This window comes from Misgurnus anguillicaudatus, chromosome 21, assembly GCF_027580225.2.
Source record: "Misgurnus anguillicaudatus chromosome 21, ASM2758022v2, whole genome shotgun sequence".
Lineage (NCBI taxonomy): Eukaryota > Metazoa > Chordata > Actinopteri > Cypriniformes > Cobitidae > Misgurnus > Misgurnus anguillicaudatus.
Genome location: NC_073357.2, coordinates 57,850,397 through 57,876,886, shown reverse-complemented (window position 1 = coordinate 57,876,886; position 26,490 = coordinate 57,850,397). Strand labels below are relative to the sequence as shown.

Sequence of the window (26,490 nt, the reverse complement as noted above, 5' to 3'; positions counted from 1 at the left end):
CATATGGCAAAAAAATACATTTCTCTGGTCAAAAAAATAGGCTATTTGAAATATATGCTAAATACATTTTGTAGAATGTTATGCTCAATTGAAAATATTTTTGCATTTGAAACTATATTTAGTTTTTAACCTTCATATATCAACATATATTTCAAAATCTATTTTAAGGGCAAGCAAATATATTTCTCTAATTTCCTATATGTCAAAAATGTATTTTTGCCTAAACATATTTTAAATATATACTGAATACAAGTTAATGTTATAAAGTATATTTTTGAAGGTTCGTAACAAAGTTTCTCTTCTAATGTGACGTGAATATATTTCCTTGGATTTAAATATATGGAGGGCTAAAAATATTTTTTGGCTATTTTTGTATTTTAAAATATTTTTTTTGCGTATGGGAAGAGATACTTATTTGAGATACTGATATTTTTGTGGGAAAGCAGAGGAATTCGCACGTAAATGATAATAATCGATTTAATATTGCTCAAAATATTTATATTTAGAATGATTAAAGATTTGAATGGCTTATACCAAATATAATTTATTCTGTATTTACAATTTATTTATTATTTCATACTTTTTCAGTTTTCTATTAAGGTATTTCTTTTAACCTTAAATTTATAGCCTGTCTTTTTTCTTTTTGTCTCTACTGTTTGTTCTAAAATTATGTTTACATACATATTAAATATAAAAATATAGCGCACACACACAAGTGTTATTAATATATAAACAGGTTTGTGCGTATTACGTTGCATGTTAACACAATAATTTTAGAACAAACACGTAGGCTATAAATATTAGGTAAAAAAATAAATAATAGAAAACAGGAATTTTATAAAATATTTAATAAATGGAATTATATAATCCATGAAAGTATTACTTTTTATATGTGATTTATACTGAAAAAATAATTTACTTACCATTAAAGAACAATAAAGATACATAACATATATGCACACATATACATCTCAGTAGCCAAGCCATTCATTTTTTATATATATTTAAATAATAAACGTAACGTAATGAAAAAGCTATAAAAAACTAAAGTGGCGTGCACCCCAAAACATTTACGCCAGCATCTGGCGTATGTTTTCAGTTGTTTTCAATAGAAGCGCAGCACTTTTCTAAAACGCCAGCAGATGGCTTTTTTCTCCGCGCCGAGCGCCCAAAGTTCAAAAAATGTAACTTTGAGTTAAACACTCAGCCGTCCAATCACAGTGGAGGGGACGGGACAAATTCACAACAACCAACGGGCGCATTGTTCAACGACTGATAATAAAAGCAGGACAGGGTTTAGGTAAAGCCAGGGACACGTTCAAGTTCAAACAGGTGCGCAATGTTTTGCTTCAGTTTCTGGGTTGAACGACATGTTTCCTGGAAACGGTGTGCACGTATAAAACGGTTTGTATTTAAAGCAACATTTTGTCAAGGCTGAACGCAGCCCAAGACTAGACCTTAGATATATTAAAACATTTAAGTAGTTTTACAAACATACCTTACAAAAAAATACTGGTGTGCATCTTGAGACAAATAATGTAGTGATACTCTTCTTCATATAACAACTGATTCAAATCAATCACATCATAAACACATTTATTAATTTAGCAGATGCTTTTGTCGAAAGCAATTTACAGATGAGGGAGCATTTAATATACAACAAAAAGCTTTTCTCCAGTATACAGTCACTTGTGTTTGATCAGCGTCACAGACTCAATAAAACTCTTTACACAAAGTGAGCACTTTTAGGGATTTTCTTCAGTATGAATCTTCTGGTGCTGCTCCAGCTCTTTGGGTCCCAAAAACAAATTTCCACACACAGAGCACTTTACACCCGCATGCCTCTTCTGGTGCTCTTGAACTTTTTTGAGCGATAGAAAACTCTTCCCACAAACAGAACACAAATACGAACCCTCATCTAAATGAGTCTTTAGGTGCACTTTTAGCCGAGATGCCGAAAAATACTTCTTATCGCACTGATCGCAGCTAAACGACCTTTCATTTGTGTGAAATAGCAGATGAACTTTGAGACTTTGTGCATGTGTGTAACTCTTTTCACATAGATTGCATGAGTAAGGCTTCTCACCTGTATGAATTCGTATGTGATACAGAAGATGTCCTCGTTCTTTAAAAGTCTTGTCACATTGTGGGCACGTGAAAGGTTTCTCTCCAGTGTGAATGCGTATGTGACTCTCTAAATGTGCTTTACATGAGAAACTCCTTTCACAATGAGGACAGCTGCAAGACGCATCGCCTCTGTGACTCCTCATGTGATTATTAAGACTTCCTTTTAGTGAATAAAACTTATCACAATTCAGGCATGCAAATGGTCTCTCATTTGTATGAGTTCCTATATGATCCTTAAGATGCTGTTTACATTTGTAAGTCTTTTCACACTGAGGACAGGTGTATAGCCTTTCTTCAGTGTGAGTCTTTATGTGAATATCAAGATTTCTTTTTCGTAAAAAACCCTTATCACAGCGAGGGCAGGTGAAGGGCCTCTCACCAGTGTGACTCACTAAATGATCCTTAAGATGCCCAGTATGCCTGTAGGTCTTTTCACAATGAGGACAGGCGTGTGGCTTTTCTCCAGTGTGAGTCATTATGTGATCATTAAGATGTTTTTTCTGCTTAAAACACTTATCACACTGAGGGCATGCAAAAGTCCTCTCACGGTGACTTACTAAATGATTCTTAAGCTGCTTTTTACTTGTGCAAATCTTATCACACTGAGGACAGGTGTTTAGCTTTTCTCCTGTTTGAGACTTTGTGTGAACATTTAAATGTCTTTTTCTTGAAAAAGTCTCATCATTAAGATGGCATGCAAAAGAGATTTTGGCTTCTTTACTTTTGAAATTGTGGTGCTGATGTTCATCCTTCATTTTATTTTGTTGTTGACCGTTCTCTTTCATTCCCATTAGACCTATATTGAACAAATTAACGTGAAATTAAATTACAAAAATAAAACCTCAATTTAACCTCAAGCTGCAAAAAAGATTATTGTGATGCAGTGGCGGCTGGTCAATAGGGAGGGCTGGGGTGCCGCCCCCCCCCAAAGAAAACTTTAACCTCTTTCTCAGTCATTAGGATTAGACACGAACCTCTTTGCTGTTGAGTATGTTGAGGTGTTATTGTGAATGATTCAGGATCAGTCTCCTCTTTAACACACTCCATCATTACAACAGTGGATCAGAATAGTAGAGTAGTTGAATGTGTTGTGACAGCAGCTGCTTGTTTGACTTCTTCACAGTATTTATAGATGAACTCGTGTGATAGTGACTTCACTTCAGCATCTACAGGAACAGACCTGTGAAGATATACAAACGCCCAAAGTTATAATTTAACAATTCAAACAATACGCCAAATGCTTGACCCAGTGAAAAGCCAGGTGAAGGATTTTTTTGTGATTTCTACATACATTTTCTGCATAAAATCGTCCTAAATAATGTAAAGAAGATTCTGGGAAAATATAACCTTGATATCTTTAATGATCTTACTCAGTCAGTATGTCAAATATTGAAATCTATACAAAATTAAACTTTGATGCTCTTAATCTCATCGTTAGATTTTGAGACTTTTTAACTATTTCCCATGTCTTTCAAGTTATAACCCTGATAAATTTGACTTGCAACAGCAATTATCAATCTGCTTAAAAACTGTATGGAAAAGAGGAGCATGTATATTCCTTTAAAGTCATGTAAAACTCGTCAACAGATTTGACAAACATACATAACTGAATGTAACCGATTTGAAAAACATACATAACTGAATGTAACTACTTTGAATATTTGTTGGCCCTAATATAACAACTCTTAGTAAGTTACAATAAAGTAATAGGTAACAATACTCTTATTTAAGTTGCTGGAGTATCTTTCTTTAAAAAAGAACAAAAAATGTTTTGAATCGTTTGATTTACCTCACACAAACACCTCAATCTCCACAACAGATGAGTTGCAGCGCAACTGTTATGACGTCACTGCACAACAGACTCCCAGAGGCAAAATAAAAGTCCCGAAAAAGTTAAGAACAAAAAAGCTCAGAAAACACATAATATTTTAAAAATACTCAATTTTTTTGTAAGTTTTTTTTCTTTTTCTGTTTTCTTTTCTGATAACTTGTGAACAATGTGTGAGTAATACCTCATGTTCATGTGGCATTAATCAAAAATGTGTTTTGTTGATGATATTCAATAAAAAAAGCTAACAGTCCATCTGTAGCACAGCATCATCAAAAAAGTAAATAAATAAAAGTCCCGATCTTATAGCAAAATTCTACTTTCACAAAGAAAGATTTCTTAAGAAAATACCTACTTTTATAGATTTCTTGTGTGAAGTAGAACTTTTAATTAAATCACTAGACTAATTAATAACAAAAAAGTATTTCTTTTTTTGAAGAAATATGATGAGATCTTTCATGCACTGTAATTAATTAATACTTGTTTTGGAATTTAATTTAAAAGTTTTATTATTGTTATTTTTCTCTTCTCTTCTATCTTTTCAGATGACTTTGGATGTGAAGAGTTTCGTTGCAAAACGAGATAAATCCATTTTTTAACATTTTTGTCAAAACATGTTTATTATTATGCTATCATGTTATTATTTTGTTTTATGGTGCTACTTAGCTGTATTAAGTTATGAAGGTTTAAATCAAAACAAACCAACTGCAGTTGAATTGAAATTAATTGGAATGCACAACCAAAAAAAACGAGATTTCTGAACAATTAAAAAAAACGGTGGTTATCTCGTTTTGCAACGAAACTCTTCATGTATTGTTAATACACTTTGTGTTATATATGCTACTTGTACTTCACATATGACATTTCTGAATAAAAAAAAATTAATAATAAAAGTCCCGTTATTTAATCCATGTTCAATATTCGTGAAATATTTTTTTTGCCACTGTCTGATTTGCAAATTATAAACATGAGTATTAATATAACAGCAGTAAACCTCTCATATAGCAATATCCTCACATAACCTAACATAACACCATAATGACATAAATAAACAGACAAGGAAGCATGATTGACATGCAAATTGTATTATTATTATTACTGGAAAAACAGCAATATTAAAATAAATTATCCTTAAAATGCGGCAAGCACGCCGAACCACACTAATAATAAGCTAAATAAAAGTGGAAAAAAACATTATCTCTCAAAACTTTACATGACAAAAATTATATTTAAAGGAACTGTTGTCTTACAATTGAACAACGCCCCTTGAATGTCTCATTTCACTGTCTTGCTAAAATAAGGTAAGTTAAATACAACTCATTTTTATGGTGTGAAATAACACAGAAATCAAAAATTAAGAGTTTGTTATATCTTCAATCTTCCCTCAAAGCTCAGAGTCTGTCAATCACACATATCAATCATAAAGACACACAAAAATGAAACTTATTACAAAAATGAACAATTGAACATATATCATAAAAAGAACTACCTTAAAGAACCAAAACCATCTTTCAGAACATTTTATTGGAAGTGTAATAAAAATTTTTTATTTCTATCCGAGTCCGGTTCATTTGTATGAAGAGTGCCGGGTTTATGACTTGTACTGAGCCAGTCACCAAGGGGCGATTAAAGAGCCATCAGCTTAACTTTTCAGGATGTACGAGGCACACCCGGTTTGGACCTAACGACTTTGTTCAGTCTTTACAGACATCGCTTTTCTCTGTGAGTCTGCAGCTGTGTGATCGTCTGAAACTTCTCCAACATGAATGACAGCGGTGCAGCTTCTCTCCAGTATATAAAACTCTTTCCACAATGTGAACACTTTTAGGGGTTTTCTTCAGTATGAATCTTCTGGTGCTGCTTCAGCTCTTTGGGTCCCAGAAACACATTTCCACACACAGAGCAGTTGATACCCGTGTGCCTCATCTGGTGCTCTTGAACTTTTTTTAAAGTTAGAAAACTCTTTCCACAAACTGAACACAAATACGGCCTCTCATCTGAATGAGTCTTTAGGTGCACTTTTAGCAGAGCTGCCTTAACAAACTTCTTATCGCACTGATCGCAGCTAAACGGCCTCTCATTCGTGTGAACCAGCTCATGAAATCTGAGATTTTGTTTATGTGTAAAACTCTTATCACAAAGATGGCATGAGAAAGGCTTCTCACCTGTATGAATTCGTATGTGATGCTTAAGAGCTCCACGTTGTTTAAAACTCTTGTCACACTGAGGGCACCTGAAAGGTTTTTCTCCAGTGTGAACTCGTATGTGACTCTCTAGTGGTCCACGATATTTAAAACTCTTGTCACACTGAGGGCACTTGTAAGGTTTCTCTCCAGTGTGAATGCGAATGTGACTCTCTAAATGTGCTTTATTTGTGAAACTCTTCCCACAATAAGAACAGGTGTTTGGCATTACTTCTGTGTCAGACTTTGTGTGCACATTTAAAGGTCCTTTTCTTGAAAAAGTCTCACCATTAAGATTGCAGGCAAAAGAGATTTTGGCTTCTTCTCTTCTTTGAGGTGAACCGTCATCAGTCTGTAAGCAACTGAAAGAATTTTCTTCACTTATGAAATTGTGGTGTTGATGTTCATCCTTCATTTCATTTTGTTGCTGACCTTTCTCTTTCATTTCCATTAGACCTATAATAAACAAAGTAACATGAAATTAAATTAACAAAAATTAAACCTCAAAAAACGCACAAAAAAAAGATTCTTATGATGGCTGGGCTAAAATTAAATTCTGACATTTCAACTCATCAGATGTCTTTCTATTGTTTAATCATTTAAGTCAAATTCCTCATTATAATATTGTACAGCTTTTAAGCTCTTCCTCATTCATTAAGATTATACACAAACCTCTTTGTTGTTGAGTATGTTGAGGTGTTATTGTGAATGATTCAGGATCAGTCTCCTCTTTAACACACTCCATCATTACAACAGTGGATCAGAATAGTAGAGTAGTTGTGTCAGAAAAAAGATTGTGTCATTTAAGATGGTTTCTTCAGCATCTACATGTGAAGATATACAAATGAACAAAGTTATAATTTAAATATTCAATCAATACGCCAAATGCTTGACCCAGTCTGTGGAAATACAACTAAAGTCATTTTTATTTATCTACTTTCTAAAGCCATCCTACATAATGTAAATACCATTCTGTGAAAATTATAACCTTGATATCTTTAATGTAAAATCAAACCTTAAAGGTGAAGTGTGTAATTTTTGGAAGGATCTCTTGACAGAAATGCAAAATAATATACAAAACTAAATAATCAGGGGTGTATAAAGACCTTTCATATATGAACTGTTATGTTTTTATTACCTTAGAATGAGACGTTTTATCTACATACACAGAGGGTCCCCTTACATAGAAGTCGCCATTTTGTGCAGCCATGTTTCTACAGAAGCCTTTAACGGACAAACTTTTTTAATAAGTTGTCTCCAACGATGACATGTTTGACCTGTGTCGACTAGCGTAGCTTCTCTTATGTGTTTCAAAAGGAAGAGGTCAGCAGTGGACTGAGCCATTGGTTGCAAATCGCAACCTCACCACTAGATGCCACTAAAATTTACACACTGCACCTTTAATGCTCTTAATCTCATAGATTATGAGACTAACTAGTGGTGTAGTGGTACCTGGGAAAGTGGTAATTTTCTTAATTTATGACCTCATGTTTTATTTTTTTTATTGGGTAACGTTATTCTCCTCCATATACCTGTGTATACACTGCACTACACCACTGAGACTAACCACAGGTAGTGTTACATTCATTTTTAAACCTTTTTAGTTGTGTAATCTATTTGTGGGCATAAAAATGTGAACAATACAAATCGTATGTTATTTTAGACAAACATACAATGTCTGACAATATTCAAATGAAAAAACAAAGTACATTTGTAACTGTATTTTCGATGTTTTACAAGTTATGACCCTGATTCATTTTACTAGCAACAGCAATTATCCATCTGCTATGTAAAGGACCTGTATGGAAAAGAGGAGCATGAATATTCCTTAAAATGCATCTATAGCTCATTGACAGATTTAAAAAAAATATACATAACATTACCTAAATCAATGGCTTACAATGTAAAATAACTCGCTTTGCATAGTAGTAGAACAACTCTCCGTACTTTACAATCAAGTATTAAAATAATCATAATTAACATTGTAATTTAAGTTGCTGGAGTATATTTTCTTTAAAAATAACAAAAAATATTTACCTCGCACAAAAATCTCAATCTTCCCATAACCGAAAGACAAGCTGCAGCAGCGCAACTCTCATGACGTCACTGCACGCCAGACTCCAAGAAACAAAATAAAAGTCCCTTTATTCAATCTATGTTCAATTTTCGTGAAATGCAAGGAAATTAACGAACACTCATCTTATACACCAAAGAAAATATATTAATCATGAATCTATAAGTAAACATCCCACATTTGTCAAACGATTACAATATAGACTCTGCCAATGAATAACACAGCATATTAATCGCGATTAAAGTTTACATAACACAATAAATAATTTACACTCTATGAAAACTAAATCACAAAATAATGATATAAAGTACATAGTAAAATACATAAAATATAATATAATATATCTCAAAAAATAGCTGGCAAGGCTACAAAAGGGCCAGGGTGACACCCAGGTTGAGAGACACAACGTATTTTTGTGGGAAAGCAGCGGAATTTGTACATAAATGATAAAAATCACTTATATCACTCAAATACACTTTCAGAAATAAATAAATTTGGATGTATTTCTAAACCATGCAAACGTTAAAATAATTTTTTTTTTATAATTTTGCAAGACGCTTACACATACAGGACACAGATGAAGGCGAGTTTCAAATACATAATCTCTCTGAACTTGACAGGACACATACACACAAAATTATCTCGAAATGCCACAGTCAGGAAAGTATTATCATAAAAACAAAAGTCAATTATTATGTATTACAGTGAACGTAAAGAAATCAGTTCAGAAAGAATGTTCAGATGTGTATCAATAAATGGATCCATGCTTATCTGGTTTAAAAAGTGACAGTAGGCCTATACTCATCTGCTTATATGTTTGTGTCATTATGTTAATTAAACAACAGAAGATTAAGGAAAATCACTTCTATAGCTTAAAAAATATGAATTACATTTAATTTATAGAATAAAGACTGTGTTAATATTCATTTAATTTTATTTCTGTAACTAAATCGTATTGTCATACTTTATTTATAACTTTGTTCTTTTCTATTTTTATCTGCTTGTAATTTCTTAATTTGTTCTTATTTTATTTTACCCCACTCTCTTTTTTTGCCGACTCCAAAGTATTCGATCAATGCCTCAAAAAACATAATGTAATTCATTTAACCACTACTATATTGAAAAATGATGTCATTTTTAGAGTAGGCATTGAGGTCCACCCTATTTTATCATGGTCCACTTAGTTTAAAATTGCTGGCCTTAAAATATTGCAAAACAAACATGACAAGTATTGCAGACTGATTTATGAACAAATAACTCATAAGAGCCAGGGCGTACATGTATAGATAAAATTAATTGGAGAAGAATACTAATCTAGTTAAGTGCAGTGGAAAGAAGTGATGAATGGATAATCCAATGAATACAGAAAGATGTCTTTAGATGAGGTGAAGGATGGCAGCTAATTTTACTAAAGAGGAAGTGAGTGAAATGTTTTTTGAAATGTAGCACAGACTGTAAGACCTGAATTGGATCTGATAATGGAGACATCTAACATGTGAAGCACTAATTTATAAGTGAATAATGACAGAGATTTTCAGTTTTGGTTGAACAATTCCTTTAATAATCTCACTTCAGTCACAAAAATGTTTAGTTCTCTTTTCATCATATCCATAATTAACAAAATTTATATAGTATGTGGAAGAATATAAATACTGTTACCATTATTTAACTAATTACCTTTAATGAGTGCAAATCTAATAGTACTGCTACTCCAACATGAAAATAATAAATCCTGAAAAAACATTTACATTTTAATGCATTTGTCTGATTTATTTATCAAAAGCAAGTTAAATCACATTAAAGCTATACATTTCATCAGAATGTGTCTACCTGGGATTGAACCCATGACCTTTTAAACTCTTAACACAATGCTCTACAAGTTGGGCTACAAGAAAAATTCACAACAAAAATATATATTTTTGAGTCCCATATTTTTCGGACTATAAGTCACTTATTCATAGTTTGGCTGGTCCTGCGACGTATAGTCAGGTGCGACTTATATGTAAAAATGTATTCATATGAACCAAGAGAAACCATTACAGTCTACAGCTGCAACAGTCTGCTACATACTGCTCATGTATTTATGTAATTCAATGGATTCAGTGATGTGGAATGACTTCGGAAGCTTGGTGAACTTGATTTGGCTTGTTTGGACCTGAAGACTGAAGTTGATCTTTGTTCACTCTTTACAGACAGCACTTTTCTCTGTGAGTCTGCAGCTGTGTGATCGCCTGAAACTTCTTCAACAAGTCACTTGTGTTTTATCAGCGTCAAAGTTTCCTCCATGTGAACACTTTTAGGGGTTTTCTCCTTTATGGCGAAACATCAGATGGAATTTGAGACTTCGTAACTGCATGTAACGCTTATCACACAGATGGCACGAGAAAGGCTTCTCACCTGTATGAATTAGGATGTGATACTTAAGATGTGCACGTTGTGTAAAACTCTTGTCACACTGAGGGCACCTGAAAGGTTTCTCTCCAGTGTGAATGCGTATGTGATTCACTAAATGTGTTTTTGTTGTGAAACTCTTCCCACAATGAGGACAGTTGTAAGTCCTACCAGCACTGTGACTCCTCATGTGACTATTAAGGGTTTCCTTTTGATTAAAACTTTTTCCACAGTGAGGGCAAGAGAAAGGCTTGGGAATAGTGTGAATTATTTTATGTCGTTTCAGAGACTTTTTACATTTGTATGTATTTCCGCACAGATTGCAGCTGTATGGTCTTTCTCCAGTATGAGTCTTTATGTGAATATCAAGATTTCTTTTTAGTGAAAAACACTTATCACACTGAGGGCAGGTGAAGGGTCTCTCATTTGTATGAGTTACTGTATGTTCTGTAAGGTATTGTTTACGTGTGAAAGTCTTTTCACACTCATGACAGGCGAATGGTCTTTCTCCTGTGTGAGACTTTATGTGAATATCCAGATTTCTTTTTTGTAAAAAAGCCTTATCACACTGAGGGCAGGTGAAGCGCCTTTTATCTTTGTGACTTTCTAAATGTTTCCAAAGATCTCCTTTATATATGTAAGTCTTTTCACATTGTGGACAGGCATGTGACCTTTCTCCAGTGTGAGACTTTATGTGATCATTAAGATGTCTTTTTTGTAAAAAACTCTTATCACAGTGAGGGCAGGTGAAGGGCCTCTCACCAGTGTGACTAAAAAAATGCTCCTTAAGGTGTCCTTTATGTCTGTAGGTCTTTCCACACAGAGGGCAGCTGTATGGCCTTTCTTCAGTGTGAGACTTTAAGTGAACATTAAGATTTCCTAGTTGTTTAAAACTCTTACCACACTGAGGGCATGCAAAGGATCTCTCATTTGTATGATTATCTATATGATCCTTAAGGTGCTGTTTACATGTGAAAGTCTTTTCACACTGAGGACAGGTGAAGGGTCTTTCTCCAGTGTGAGTCTTTGTGTGATCATCAAGATGTCTTTTTCGTAAAAAACCCTTATCGCACTGAGGGCAGGTTAAAGGCCACTCACCAGTGTGAATCACTAAATGATCCTTAAGGTGGTCTTTACGTCTGTAAGTCTTTGTACAATGAGGGCAACTGTAGGGCCTTTCTCCAGTGTGAGACTTTATGTGAACATTAAGATTTCCTATTTGCTTAAAACACTTACCACACTGAGGGCATGCGAAGGGTTTCTCATTTGTATGAGATATTATATGATGCTTAAGGTGCTGTTTACATATGTAAGTCTTTTCACACTGAGGACAGGCGTATGGTCTTTCTCCAGTGTGAGTCTTTATGTGATCATCAAGATGTTTTTTTCGTATAAAACCCTTATCGCACTGAGGGCAGGTGAAGGGCCACTCACCAGTGTGAATCACTAAATGATCCTTAAGGTGGTCTTTAAATATGTACGTCTTTTCACACAGATGACAGGCGTATGGTCTTTCTCCAGTGTGAGTCTTTATGTGAGCATTAAGATTTCTTTGTCGTTTAAAACACTTGTCACACTGAGGGCATGCAAAGGTGTTCTCACCAGTGTGACTTATTAAATGATCCTCAAGGTGGCTTTTACTTGCGCAAGTCTTTTCACACTGAGGCATTTCTCCTGTGTAAGTCACTATGTCAACCTGTAAATGTTCTTTCTGTGAAAAAGTCTCACCATTAAAATTGCAGGCAAAAGAGATTTTTTCTTCTCTTTCTTCAGGTGAATCTTCATCAGTCTGTGAGCAACTGAAATAATTTTTTTCACTTTGGAAATTGTGGTGCTGATCTTCATCCTTTATTTCATTTTTTTGTTGACCTCCGTACTGCACTCCCATCAGGCCTAAAATAAACAAATTAACAAGAAATTAAATTAACATATTTTCTGGACTACAAGTTGCTCCGGAGTATAAGTCGCATCAGTCAAAAATGGGTTTTGAAGAGAAAAAAACATAAGTCGCACTGGGCTATACGTTGTGTTTATTTAAAAAAATATTTCACAAAATCCAAGCCCATGTGCATGTTTGATTACGTTTGTAAAGAATACAAAAAAATGGTACAATGATATCATTTATTGGTGTATTAAAGTTGCCATGAAACTGAAGTAACAATTGTCTTATTTTCCTGTGGTAACGTATATCTGAGTGAAATGGCTTCTGAAATTAAGTAAAGGTAGGGCTGGACTTGAATTTGTCCATCGATAATTGATTCTATCGTTGGAAGTTGGGTCATGTTGCTAATTGCATAGATTAAAGTGAAAAAATGTTGCTAATTGCATGGACTAAAGTGAAAAAAATTCAGGCAAAGTTATTCTTTTAACTAAGACTATTTAAACAGTCAATAGCGTTTTAGGGGAGATGTTTTTAATTGCTTTAAAATCGCCAGTTTGTGTATTTTAAAGGGGACATATTATAAAAATCTTTTTCCATGTTAAGTGCTATAATTGGGCCCCAAGTGGTTCTGTCAACCTAGAAAATGTGAAAACTCGTTTGCATTTAAAAGGACACACCCAAAATCGCACATTTTTGCTCACACCTACAAAGTGGCAATTTTAACATGTTGTAATAAATTATCTTTATGATATTTTGAGCTAAAACTACTGTACTCTGGGGACACAAAATATATATTTGACATCTTAAAAAGGTCTTTTGAAATGTCCCCTTTAAAAGCTATTTTTAAGTATAAAAATATACTTACCTTGACAAATAATTTTTCAACTTTTCAGTGCATGTTTTGTTTTTTACAGTATTTACTTCAGATCGATGGCGAGCTAGCACTGTTTTGCCATTATTGACATATTGTCTAGAGACACAAGTCTCCCGTGGCATAACGATACACTATGCAAAGACACATACCTGGCTGTTTAATTTTTTTATCCCATGAACTAAAAGGCTTGCCATTCTCTCTCATTTCGGTAAGGGGCGTTGCTAGACATAAAGCTTTATTGGGGCACAGGCCCTCCACTTTTTGTCAAAAAAATAATAAAAATCATATGTACTGAAATCATTGAAAAATCCCCACCAACACACAGACTGAAAGACTGTTTCGTAACAATTTATATATTTAATATCTAATAAACTAGTTTCATGCATTTATGGTGCATGGTGAAATATTGTTTATGTTGGGGACCCCCCCAAGACTTGATTCAAATAGAGCACTGTATATCACAATAGGATTGGCTAGTAATATACCGATAATCGCCGCAGCGTGATGCGGTCGTTACAGTGAGCCATGTATCATGTATTGCATCGTATTGTGAGGTACTCTATGATTCCCACCTCAAGGATTGGGAACAAAGACTTGGTTCTTATTCAGAACCGGTTCTGTTTTTTAAAAGGAATCGGAACCGCTCAGAATTCGTAAGTTTCGGTTCTAAAAGAGGTTCCGATGTGATGCATGGGCAAAGCGCTGTGTGAATGCTCAATGTCTTACCTCATAAATATTATTTGAAATTTTATTTTTACAAATTTTGGGATGCGAATGTTTAGGGAATCAACCAATCAGTGCAGGAGGAAGCTTGTAAATAAAGCTGTCTCTCAACTCTCTCTCATGACAATTTTTGCAGCATCCCTTTCCAGTGATTAAAGGGTGGGGGGTACTCTGGGTTCGGGTCAAATTCCGAGCTAGGAGGCCTCCCCAGACAGCACACCAAATACCGGATTTTCCGCACCAGAAGTTGCACTTTTTTTATACTTTGGCTGGTCCTGCAACTTATAGTCAGGCGCGACATATAAGTCAGTATATCTTAATTTTGACATATAAACATTACTGTCTACAGCCACGAGAGTCCGCTATATGCTGCTCCTGTATTTATGTAATTCAATAGATTCAGTGATGCGGAATGAGGAGTATGCCAACTTCACGCTAGTTGGCTTGTTTGGTTAATTTAGACTATTCAGCCTTCCAGGTAAGTTCTGAATGCTATTGTGTATCGTGTAAATAACTGATAATATTACTTTAACGTACAGACATCTATTCAGCCTGCTGTTCTGTGTGCTATTGTTTAGTTGAATAACTTGCCTTTCCATATAAAATATCTGTTCTTCGGCTTGGATTCTGTGAAATAATTTTCTAAATAAATGCGACGTGTAGTCCATTGCGACTTATATGTTTTTACATCTTCATGAAGCATTTTTGATTGATGTGACTTAAGCTCCAGAGCGACTTATAGTCTGGAAAATACGGTACATAAATTGATATATACGAACATATATAAGCCCTAGTTTAATTAGGAAATATAACTAGTTTGAACAAACACGCCTTACTAAAAACATTACTGGTGTGCATTTTGAAGCAAAACAAAGGGCACTGATGTATTTTAAGATATGTCAGTGCAAGTTGTTTTCAATTTTGACAGTTCTTACATTTATTTTAGTCTAGGACTAGTCTAATCCCTGTCCAGGAAACCGCCCCAATATGTTATACCGTAATCGGTTTGTGAAAAAGGCTTTAAACACAAACCTCTCTGTTGTTCAGTATATTCAGGTGTTATTGTGAATGATTCAGGATCAGTCTCCTCTTTAACACACTCCATCATTACAACAGTGGATCAGAATAGTAGAGTAGTTGAACGTGTTGAGACAGCAGCTGTGATTCCTGCTTGTTTGACTTCTTCGCAGAAAACAGACCTGTGAAGATATACAAATGACTAAATAATGTAAAGAAAGTCTGTCAAAATATAACGTTGATATCATTAACACTGATTGAGGAAGATCATGTCAAAGATTGAAATCAATATAAAACCAAACTTTGATGCTCCTAATCTCATCATTAGATTATGAGACTTTTAGGTTTTACAGGCAGATTTACATTAATTTTTAAACCAATTACAAGTTGTCTTTATAGTTGTGTTTTCTATTTGTGGGCATAAAATTTGGACAATACAAATAAAAATCGCATGTCTGTTTACACAAACAAACAATGTCTGACCATTATCAAATGAAAAAACAAAGTATGTAACTGTATTATCCATGTCTAACAAGTTATGACCCTGATCAATTTTACTAACAACATTAATTATCCATCTGCTATGTTAAAGAATTGTATAGCAAAGAGGAGCATGAATATAAATGTTGGCTCTAGTGAAACAACTCTCAGTGCTTTACAATAAAGTTTTACAAAACTGTAATATCATTTAATATTTGTATTTAAGTTGCTGGAGTATCTTTCTTCACAAAATCATTCAAAACACATTTGTATCCTTTTATTTACCTCACACTAACACCTCAACTTCCCTCAACCGACAGACGAGCTGAAGCGCTGCTAGCGCAACTCTTATGACGTCACTGCACGACAGGCTCCAAGAGGCAAAATAAAAGTCCCTTTACTTCTTAATCTATGTTCAACATTTGTGAAATGCAAGGAAATGAATGAACTATCATCTTCTATGCCAAAGAAAATATACAAATCATGAATAAATATATTCAAGGTTAAATATCCCACATTTGTCAAACGATTACAACACAAACTGCATCTTAATTACGATTAAAGTTTACATAACAAAACAATTAAAAACTATATCACACAAAGATAGCCCTATCTAAAAACATTGGAGAAAAAAAACATATTTTTTTATTTAATTGCAGCTCAATTCAATAAAGAGAGACTTGAATGGGTCAAAGTTTATAAAATGTGATATAGCCTGTAAAAACTAAATTGGATCTAATAATGGAGACAATCAGCATGTGCAGCGCTGGCTTATAAGTGAATAATGACAAAGATTTTCATTATTTTTTAATAATCTTACTTCAGTCACATGTTTAGTTCTCTTTCCATCATATCCATGATTAACAAAATTAATCAGGGTAACTATTGTTACCATTATTTAACAAATTACCTTTAATGAGTGCAAATCTACTCCAGCGTGAAAAATATAAATTCTGATTTTTTTTTTACATTTTGACACTTTTATCAAAAGCAAGTTACAATACTTTGAAGCTATACATTTAATCAGAACTGCTTTTTAATCTTTTGAACTGCGAACACAATGCTTTACAAGATGAGCTACAGGAACAATTTTCACCACTTCATGTAATGCATTAAAATTAAGATATTTTGAAGTAATTCAATTGCAAGATGTATCTGTATTTCACATCATGTGCTTGGACCTGAAGACTGAAGTTGATTTCTGTTCACTCAGTTAGCTCTTTTCTCCTTTGAAACTTCTCCAACAAGAATGACAGCGGTGCAGCTTCTCTCCAGTATACAGTCACTTGTGTTTGATCAGCGTCAAAGACTCAATAAAACTCTTTACACAATGTGAACACTTTTAGGGGTTTTATACATTATGGTGAAACAGCAGATGATATTTGAGACTTCGGGGCCATGTATAACTCTTATCACACAGATGGCATGAGTAAGGCTTCTCACCAGTATGAATTCGTATGTGAGACAGAAGAGCTCCACGTTGTTTAAAACTCTTGTCACACTGCGGGCACCTGAAAGGTTTCTCTTCAGTGTGAACTCGTATGTGAGCCTCTAAACTTCCTTTATTTGTAAAACTCTTCGCACAATGAGGACAGGTGTAAAGCCCATCACCACTGTGAATCCTCATGTGAACATTAAGGGTTCCTTTTTGTTTAAAACTCTTTCCACATTGAAGGCAAGAGAAAGGCTTGTGATTAGTGTGAATTATTTTGTGTTTCATCTGAGCCTTTTTACAATTGTATGGCCTTTCTCCAGTGTGAGTCTTTATGTGAATATTAAGATTTATTCTTTGTAAAAAACCCTCATCACACTGAGGGCATGTAAATGGTGTCTCATTTGTATGAGTTAATATATGATTGCTAAGGTGCTGTTTACATACGTAAGTCTTTTCACACTGAAGACAGGCATATGACCTTTCCCCAGTGTGAGTCTTTAAGTGAATATCAAGAGTACTTTTTCGTAAAAATCCCTTATAACACGAAGGGCAGCTGTATGGTTTTTCTCCAGTGTGAGACTTTATGTGACTTTTAAGATGTCCCGGTCGTTTAAAACGCTTATCGCAATGAGGGCATGCAAAGGGTCTCTCATTTGTATGAGTTACTTTATGATGCCTAAGGTGCTGTTTAGATGTGTAAGTCTTTCCACACTGAGGACAGGCGTATGGTCTTTCTCCAGTGTGAGTTTTTATGTGATCATCAAGTTGTCTTTTTCGTATAAACCCCTTATCACACTGAGGGCAGGTGAAGGGCCACTCACCAGTGTGAATCACTAAATGTTCCTTAAGGTGGTCTTTAAGTCTGTAAGTCTTTTCACATTGAGGGCAGCTGTAGGGCCTTTCTTCAGTGTGAGACTTCATGTGAACATTTAGAGTTCCCTGTCGTTTAAAACACTTATCACACTTAGTGCAGCTGTATGGCCTTTCTCCAGTGTGAGTCTTTATGTGAACATAAAGACTTCTTCGTTGTTTAAAACACTTATCACAGTGAGGGCATGCCAAGGTCCTTTCACCAGTGTGACTTACTAAATAATCCTTAAGGCGCCTTTTACTTGTCTTTTCACACTGAGGCATTTCACCTGTGTGAGTCTTTGTGTGAACATTTGAATGTTCTTTTTGTGAAAAAGTCTCATCATTAAGATGGCATGTAAAAGAGATTTTGTCTTTTGCTCTTTCTTGAGGTGAGTCCTCATCAGTCTGTGAGCAATTGAAAGAATTTTCTTCACTTTGGAAATTGTGGTGCTGATCTTCATCCTCCATTTCATTTTGTCCTTGAACTTCCTCTTTCATTCCCATTACGCCTAAACAAACAAATGAACATGAACAAAAATCAAACCTCAATTTAAACTCAAAATGCAAAAATAGATTATTGTGTGTGTGCAGCAAAAAACGTCTTCCAACAGGTTTTATCGTAGTTTTGTCCAACTCCATTGACTTGTATTAGATGTGCTGTGAGGTACGGTATTACTCCGCGCCGGGAACCTTGTTTGTGTTCTTGCAATTGGCAAAGGTGGATTATCGCCACCAACTGGGCTGGAGTGTCTATTATTCAAGCTCTCAGTGTAAGAATGTACGGGTGTGAGGCGTTTGGAAAAATAGGTCCACAAGTTAACAACGAATGGTAAAACACCTGTTGGAGGGCGTCTTTTGCGGCGATTTTTGTGTGAGCATATCAGTGAACACCACAGAACACTCGGTTTCACGTCTTTGTAAACGAAAGTTTAATGCATTTCAGAAAGGATTGTACTGTGCACCTATACAGCCATTGTAGAGGTGGGAGGTGATACAAGAAACACCCGAAAATTCTCGGGCCAGCATCATATTTCGAAATTTCAGTCAAAACCGTTCTATTTCATCATAAACAATCTGAAAACAGGGCTTTAAGTGTAAAATACCAAACTTGTCCTTTAAAACAAAAAAATAATAATTGTGAGTTATTTCCCCTGATGTTGTATTAACAGTTATCGTTTTGATTTATAGTTTTTATATTGTTTTTTATTTTATCATCACTGTATACCTGAGGCTTGCTTAATTGTAATACTGTGCGACAAACCACGCTGTGTAAAAAAGTACCGCTATCAGCCGTGCTGGAAAAAACAGCATACCAACAAGACCAGCATTTGTTGTGTTAGCATAGACCAGCATCATTTCCATGCTTGTCCATGCTGGTTTGGTGCTGGTGGTCATCAGCATACTAGCACCAGCATCCCATGCTGGTCATACCTATAAAGCCATTATAGAGGTGAAAGGTGATACAAGAAACACCCGAAAAGTCTCGGGCCAGCATCATATGTCCAAATTTCAGTCAAAACCGTTCTATTTCATCATAAACAATCTGAAAACAGGGCTTTAAATGTAAAATACCAAACTTGTCTTTTAAGCGCGTTGTGATCATTCACAGCTGTTATTTATCAACAACCGGCAAAACCAAAATCTCTCTGGCTTAATTTTGAAAAAGTACATTGTGAAAAATGCTGTCATAATTCTCTTACATATCCGTGCATAAAAAATATTTTGTAATAAAAGTATTTAATTGTATTTGGGGTTGAATTTTTAACACGTGTAGATTTGTAAGGAACACAAAAAATAGAGCAATGAAAAATTACAGAGTTATAATTTGTTGGTATTAAAGTTGCCATGAAACAGAAGTAGTAAATGTCTTATTTTTCCGTGGTGACATAAATCAAAGTGAAACAGCTTGAATAAAGGTAGGGCTGGCCTTGAATTCGTTCATTGATAATTGACTGGATCTTTGGAAGTTAAGTCATGTTGTTGCATGTAATCGCTGTGATCTTTCCCGGACTGTTTTGAGGAGTGGAGGAAATCTGCAATTTTCTTTAAAGATTATGAGGGCACATACATTTTTAATGACACATTAGGTGTAGGATTTTTGACCACCAGACGGTGAAGTAGTAGCCTGGCTCCGCCCTCCTATGTGCTTCCGCTTAATTTTTATTTCGCTTCAGCACTACGTCTGGGACTGCTCTGAAGAGTTTCGTTTTCTCCTGCAAAAATCTGCAGGACCAATCAGCGAACAGATGGGGGTGGCTAAGAACGATGACGTTGAGGTCGTGCGTCAGTTTGAGTTGTAGTTCAGTAATGGCAGCGGAGAAAGACGTGAGAAAATCTATTCGGTCCGTTGTTGCAAAACTGCCGAATATACAGAAGTTAAAGCCAGAGCAAGAACCAGGTTTGCTAAATTTTGTTTGTCTAATTATTCTTACTTGTTTCCAGCTGGTTTCGGTGCATGATATACCTCACGACCAAACGTTAGCGATTGGTTATGGCAGATTCAGAGTGACTCTGGGCAGATCCAATAGTTTTAAACTTCAACAGAGGACCCTTCTTAACGGAAGTAATGCTTTGCAATGGAGCGTGGCCAGACTCTCTGTACAAATGAAATAATTGTACAAGAGTCTGGTTGGACCAGGCTAGTGAAGTAGCACACTGTGTCAAAAGCTTCGAAGCACCAATTACAGGCTCCAATTATAATTTTTTATACAACAGTTCTTTCTGGTTCTCGAATCTGATTGGCTAAGAGGCGTGCAATATTGTACTGATAACGGCACTGTAACCGCTTCACCTTTCGTATCATTCCGCCACCCAGTGAATGGAGGTCCTAAACAGGCTCATATCTGAATGGAAAAACACAGACGCGCTGTTATTAAACACTCTCCGTGTGTCTTATTAGTTCACTAGCTCGTAAATCAGTCGGTGAATCACAATCGGAAGTTATTATTCCGTTAAAGATCAGCGCTGTTGGATGTTATGTTAAACTTAATGGGATTAATGTCTTGTCACATCGTGTGGACACTTGGAAAGAGGAATGTAAACACTCGGTTTTTCTTCTGGAGCTATATCTCTTATCACAACGCGAAAACACAGTGGAACTGCAGGTAAGCACCGCAGCTTTTAAATGTGGACATTGATCATTTATTTAATCGCGACGTGACTATTAAAACATGTTATGAGATATCGCCACTGGTATATTTATAAGCAGCATGCAAAAACATCTCTCTGACACTTATAAAAAAACAGTTTTATATAGTACTGACAAGAACAAAGTTCTTTGAGTGCTCGTATCGCGTTAAGAGTAAATGGGAAACCAAAAGTAACATTATAGAAGTATAGTTTTATTAACTTTTACCTCGCGCCAAAACAATAACAACACAAAAGACACTAAATATGAATAAGAAAACAAGTAATAGTGCTGATTTGATCTCATTTGACCATCAAAAACAAACAAGGCGAATATCAGAGCCAGGGAATCCCTGTCAGAGATGTAGCCCAGAGAGGGCGGTGGTCAGCGGGGCGAGTGAACACTGACGTCCGCTCATGCTTTGGTTCTCATACGTACGGAATCTCACTAAGCAAACGCTCAAACAGGCGCTATCTTTACTAATCGACTGTAGATTTAAATATAATAAATATATATTCTCGACTGAACTAATCTTAAAACTACACTTTGTGACCAAAAAACGTTAATATAAAGAAACGCCTATTCGTCCATTGAGTTATTATGAGATTCAAAGCAGCCGAAAGTTTTACCTGTCATTCTGGCCGCCCTCAAATCCGTGGCGGAAGAAGTAGTTCTCAAACAAAGAGGCTTTTAAAATAACTCCGTTGTTGTATCTAGTTTTCGTTTTTCAAACGTGTGCCTCTGGCCTAATCACAGCCGTGATGATATAGAGCTATATCACACTCCTACTCGAGCGATATTGCTTAATTATCACATAGCTGCTGCCACTGCCAGGAAAAAAGCGACGAAAGTCGTGGTTAAACGCTATAAAGAGAGCAAACTAGACAGAAATAATAATAAAAAAATACTCAATTTGCAGCGCACACTTCATATAACTTACACGCCCATCCAGCAAATATTTGAAGAGTTTCGTTGCAAAACGAGATAACTCCGTTTTTTAATTGTTCAGAAATCTCGTTTTTTGTTTGTGCATTCCAATTAATTTCAATGCAACTGCAGTTGGTTTGTTTTGATTTAAACCTTCATAACTTAAAAAATACAGCTAAGTAGCACCATAAAACAAAATAATAACATGATAACATAATAATAAATACTTATACAGCAGTTATTAATCTTAGTAAATGTTCATTTTTAGCATACTAATAATATTCAAATAAAACATTTAACAGGTAACATTAGTTAAAGTTATAGTGGAGATTTTCCCGAATTTTGGAAAAGAACCGCCCCTCCACATGCGCAACGCTCTACCTGCTTTACAGTGTCTGCGCGGTTCGTGACTTGTGCCAGGGCTAGCATCGCTAATCATAGCTTACATCAACTTTTACTAGCAGTGATTTTAAATGGATTTCTCCAAATAGCATGACAAGCTTTACCAAACTTTACTTTGTCAAATAGAAACTTCATGTGGGAAGCCCAACCTGTGCTTTTAGCGCACCCCAGCATGTAAAATATTCTCCCAAAAACACTCTGGTCTTGTTTCTTTCTTCAGAGGCCTTTCTCTTCTTGTCATACAATTCGTAGACACCTTTTCTCTTGCGCCCCGTAGACATTTTGAAAAAACACGGTGAGACACAAGCTTCATTGAATGGTTGAAACCGTAGACCACCAAACATATACACCTGAAAGTGCGCATGTGCAGAAAGCGAACCTAGGGACGAGCACGCTCGACGGCCTTACATCAACATATCACCAGAATGATTGACAGCTGGGATGACCAATAGTCTTGATGATCCAACCGGAAAAAGAAAATCTTCCGCTATACTGTTAATGCATCGTGAACATGATTATCAATGCCATAACTTTATTGGCATTACCAAAGATTAATGAATGATGAAAAACTCTCTTAATGTTATTTATTATTCATTATGATAAAACACAAACCTCTTTGTTGTTGAGTATGTTGAGGTGTTATTGTTAATGATTCAGGATCAGTCTCCTCTTTAACACACTCCATCATTACAACAGTGGATCAGAATAGTAGAGTAGTTGAATGTGTTGTGACAGCAGCTGCTTGTTTGACTTCTTCACAGTATTTATAGATGAACTGGTGTGATAGTGACTTCAATCAAGATTGTGTCATTTAAAATTGTTTCTTTAGCATCTACAGGAACAGACCTGTGAAGATACACAATTTACCATAGTTATAATTTAACAATTCAATCCATACGCCAAATGGTTCACACAATCTGTGAAAAGCCAGGCAAAGCCATTTATTGTAATTTCTCAATTACCCATCCATCCATGAACTTTATGAAAAAGAGGAGCACGAGTATTTCTTAAAGTTAATGTAAAGCTCATTAACAGATCTGTAACGTTACAGCTTTAAAAGTGAAGTAAATCTCTTTGTTTATTGCCTTGTACAAATGTTGGCTCTTGTGAAACAACTCTCAGAACTTTAAAATAAAGTTATACAATTTAAACAAATTTTGTGTCGTTTTATTTACCTCACACAAACACCTCTTCTTTTACAATCTTCTATCAACCGACAAACGAGCTGCAGGCTGCAGCGCAACTCTTATGACGTCACTGCACGACAGGCTCCAAGAGGCAAAATAAAAGTCCCTTTATTCAATCTACATTCAATATTCGTGAAATGCAAGTAAATTAATGAACTATCATCTTCTAATCTACACCAAAGAAAATATATAAATTATGAGTGGGTAAAATAAATATATTCAAAGTTAAATATCCCACATTTATCAAACGATTACAATACAGACTATGCCAATGAATAACAGTGCATCTTAATTACGATTAAACTTTATATAACAAAATAAATAAAATACACTTTATAAAAACTAACATTGTGAAATATAGTAGCTCACATATTAAAATATAAAAATACATATTTTTTATTGTTTGCTGGATGGACTTACAAACAAACAAACATGACAACTAATGGAGACTGATTTGTGAACAAACAATTTATAAGAGTCAGGGCATACATGTATAGATATAATTAATTGGAGAAGTATCCTAATCTAGTTTAGTGTTCCAGGGCAGCTGTATAAATACAATTAAAAGTACTTTACATTAAAATAGCGTAGACGAACACAGGTGGTCAACACGTCAGTGTTATGATAGCTTGTAATCTTTCAGATTGAAATTCAGTGATACTTATTTCCTTCATCTAACACCTTTTAGCTCATCACAGCATTAATAAATGTATATGGAAGATGCTTTTATCCAAAACTACCTTAAAAATGAGGAACATTTAAAAAAAATCTTAAGCACCAACAATAAGCATAGTACACAAAGCTATGCTCACAAAAAGAAATAGTGTTGAAACCTTAAGCCAATCTATTGCAAATGTTGTAGACTGTAATACCTGAATCTGATGTGATAATAAAGACATTTAGGTAACACTTTATTATAATGTTCATGATTTAACATTAGTTAATGTATTAACTAACATGAACAAACCATGAGCAATACATTTGGTACAGTATTTATTCATCTTTGTTAATGTTAGTTAATAGAAATAAAGCTGTTCATTGTTTGGTCATGTTAGTTCACGGTGCATTAACTAACGTTAACCAAATTTTAATAAAGTATTAGTAATTGTTGAAATTAACATTAATAAAGATTAATAAATGCTGCACAAGTGCAGTTCATCATTAGTTCATGTTAACTAATGTAGTTAACTAATGTTAATTAATGAACATTATAATAAAGTGTTACCGACATTTAACATGTGAAGCACTTGCTTATAAGTGAATAATTAGAAAATGTACAGTTTTGAGTAAACAATTTCTTTAATAATCTCACTTCAGTCACAAAAATGCATATTTCTCTTTCCATCGTGTCGACAGAGCTGGGTAGATTACTTATGAATTGTAATCAGTTACTGATTACGAATTACATGGCAAAATTTGTAGTCAGTAATATAATCTCTTAGATTACACTTTGTTGGTAAAATAATCGGACTACTGTTGGATTACATTTAGATTACTTTTTACAAATCTTGATTTTAAATATATAAAGAGGAAAAATATATTTAATTCTTTTTCACAAACAAGACTCATTTTTAAAGTGCAATGTACGGATATTTAAAACTTCAGAATAGACCCCTTTAAGGTTTGTAAACATTGAATGACTATCGGGTGCGCGCGCAGCACGGGGTCGAACTGTTCATACCATTTAGGCTTTATAATTTAATCTAACAGTGCTGAAAAATGATGACTTACCTCAAATGAAGTGAGCACTACAAACACAAGCCTCTTTGATCTTTGCATTGTCCCAGTCTGCACGTTAATTGCTTGCAGACGCAGATGTTGTATTTTTTTGTTTTTGAGATTCTGCATGAATCGCGAAAACTTAACGGAAGACCTCGTGCGATTTTCACAGCCCACGACGTAAGTAGGCATTTTTGACGATACCGAATAATACGCAACTCAATCAGCTGTAATGACTTTTCTGACCCCGACATGCGCAGTGGGAACAGCCTGTGACGTGAACCGTGAAGGGGTCTATACTAAGACTGATTTACTTTGCTATTAGTGTCAACTGATAGTACATTGAATAAAACAAAAGCAAACTTTATGAATTTGTAAAGTAAATAAAAACAAAACAGCAACATTGCAGAAACATACAGAATTTCATGAAATTCACTGCAACAACCCTGCTACGTCTGAAATTTCACCTCACAAATAAAACTGAAGTGTTTCTTTAAAGAGTAACTAAACCCTTAACCAACTTTTTTTAGTTAATGATCTGTAAGAATGATGCTTTATTAGTGCTGTTCATTGATTTTAGTAAGTTTTTTGACATTTGGATATAAAGTGTTTCAATACTACAATATATGGTGTAAAAACGTCTGAGTGCTGCCCTCTTCAGGTTGAACGGTGGCTACTGCAGTTGAATTTTCCTATTGGATGTTGGGTCCAAAAAGTAACTCGTGACGTAAGCAGATTCAAGCTCGCCACGCCCTTGTTACGATCTCACCACATGCTTGGTACGAGCTTAGTTCGTCCCCTCTATCTCCGTTGGGATCTGCCCACTTTTCTTGCATTTTTCAAATATTGCCAGTGGGTGGAGTCAGGCTCTGACCAGGGGTTTAGTTACGCTTTAAACGACGAGTTTCTTTAAAAATTAAAGGGCGTCCATACATCTAGACAGTGATCAAACACTGAGTGCTGCTCCATTTTGCATTGTCGTTGCTTCCATCTTGTGCGATATGTAATCATGTAATCCATTAAAAAGTAGCGGTAGTCTGATTACAAGTATTTTAAAATGTAGTTTAATCTAATTACAAGTACTTGATTTTTGGAGTCTGATTACGTAATCCAGATTACATGTAATCCGTTATTAAAACCAAACTCTGCATGTCGATGATTAACAAAATTTAGATTTTAAGTACATGGATGGAGATAGAAACTGTTGCTATCACCATTTAACAAATTACATGAGTGCAAATCTAATAGTACTGCTACTCCAG

General features: G+C 34.9%; 2 protein-coding genes across 9 annotated transcripts in view; both read right to left on the bottom strand.

Annotated features, from left to right (window-relative positions):
• Positions 1-26,490, bottom strand: part of LOC129451856 (uncharacterized) — a 196,249-nt gene that overhangs the window by 33,913 nt on the left and 135,846 nt on the right. Inside the window, exons 1-3 of one of the 5 annotated variants that reach the window (XM_055215327.2) lie at positions 15,865-16,020; positions 15,115-15,281; positions 9,757-12,496 (exon numbers count right to left, since the gene is read on the bottom strand). The exons of 3 other annotated variants lie outside the window; for them this stretch is intronic. In XM_055215327.2, the coding sequence (XP_055071302.2) occupies positions 10,509-12,496; positions 15,115-15,190 (2,064 nt within the window). In that variant the 5' untranslated portion in view covers positions 15,191-15,281; positions 15,865-16,020 and the 3' untranslated portion in view covers positions 9,757-10,508. Of the gene's footprint in view, positions 1-9,756; positions 12,497-15,114; positions 15,282-15,864; positions 16,021-26,490 lie in introns of those variants that run through there. One more of the 5 variants, XM_055215422.2, reaches the window with a different exon arrangement.
• Positions 1,580-26,490, bottom strand: part of LOC129452195 (uncharacterized) — a 153,558-nt gene continuing 128,647 nt past the window's right edge. The window contains exons 1-3 of one of the 4 annotated variants that reach the window (XM_073859498.1): positions 8,176-8,374; positions 6,811-6,962; positions 1,580-2,923 (exon numbers count right to left, since the gene is read on the bottom strand). In XM_073859498.1, the coding sequence (XP_073715599.1) occupies positions 1,746-2,923; positions 6,811-6,886 (1,254 nt within the window). In that variant the 5' untranslated portion in view covers positions 6,887-6,962; positions 8,176-8,374 and the 3' untranslated portion in view covers positions 1,580-1,745. Of the gene's footprint in view, positions 2,924-3,101; positions 3,308-3,916; positions 4,152-6,810; positions 6,963-8,175; positions 8,375-26,490 lie in introns of those variants that run through there. The other 3 variants (XM_073859500.1, XM_055215917.2, XM_073859499.1) reach the window with 3 other exon arrangements.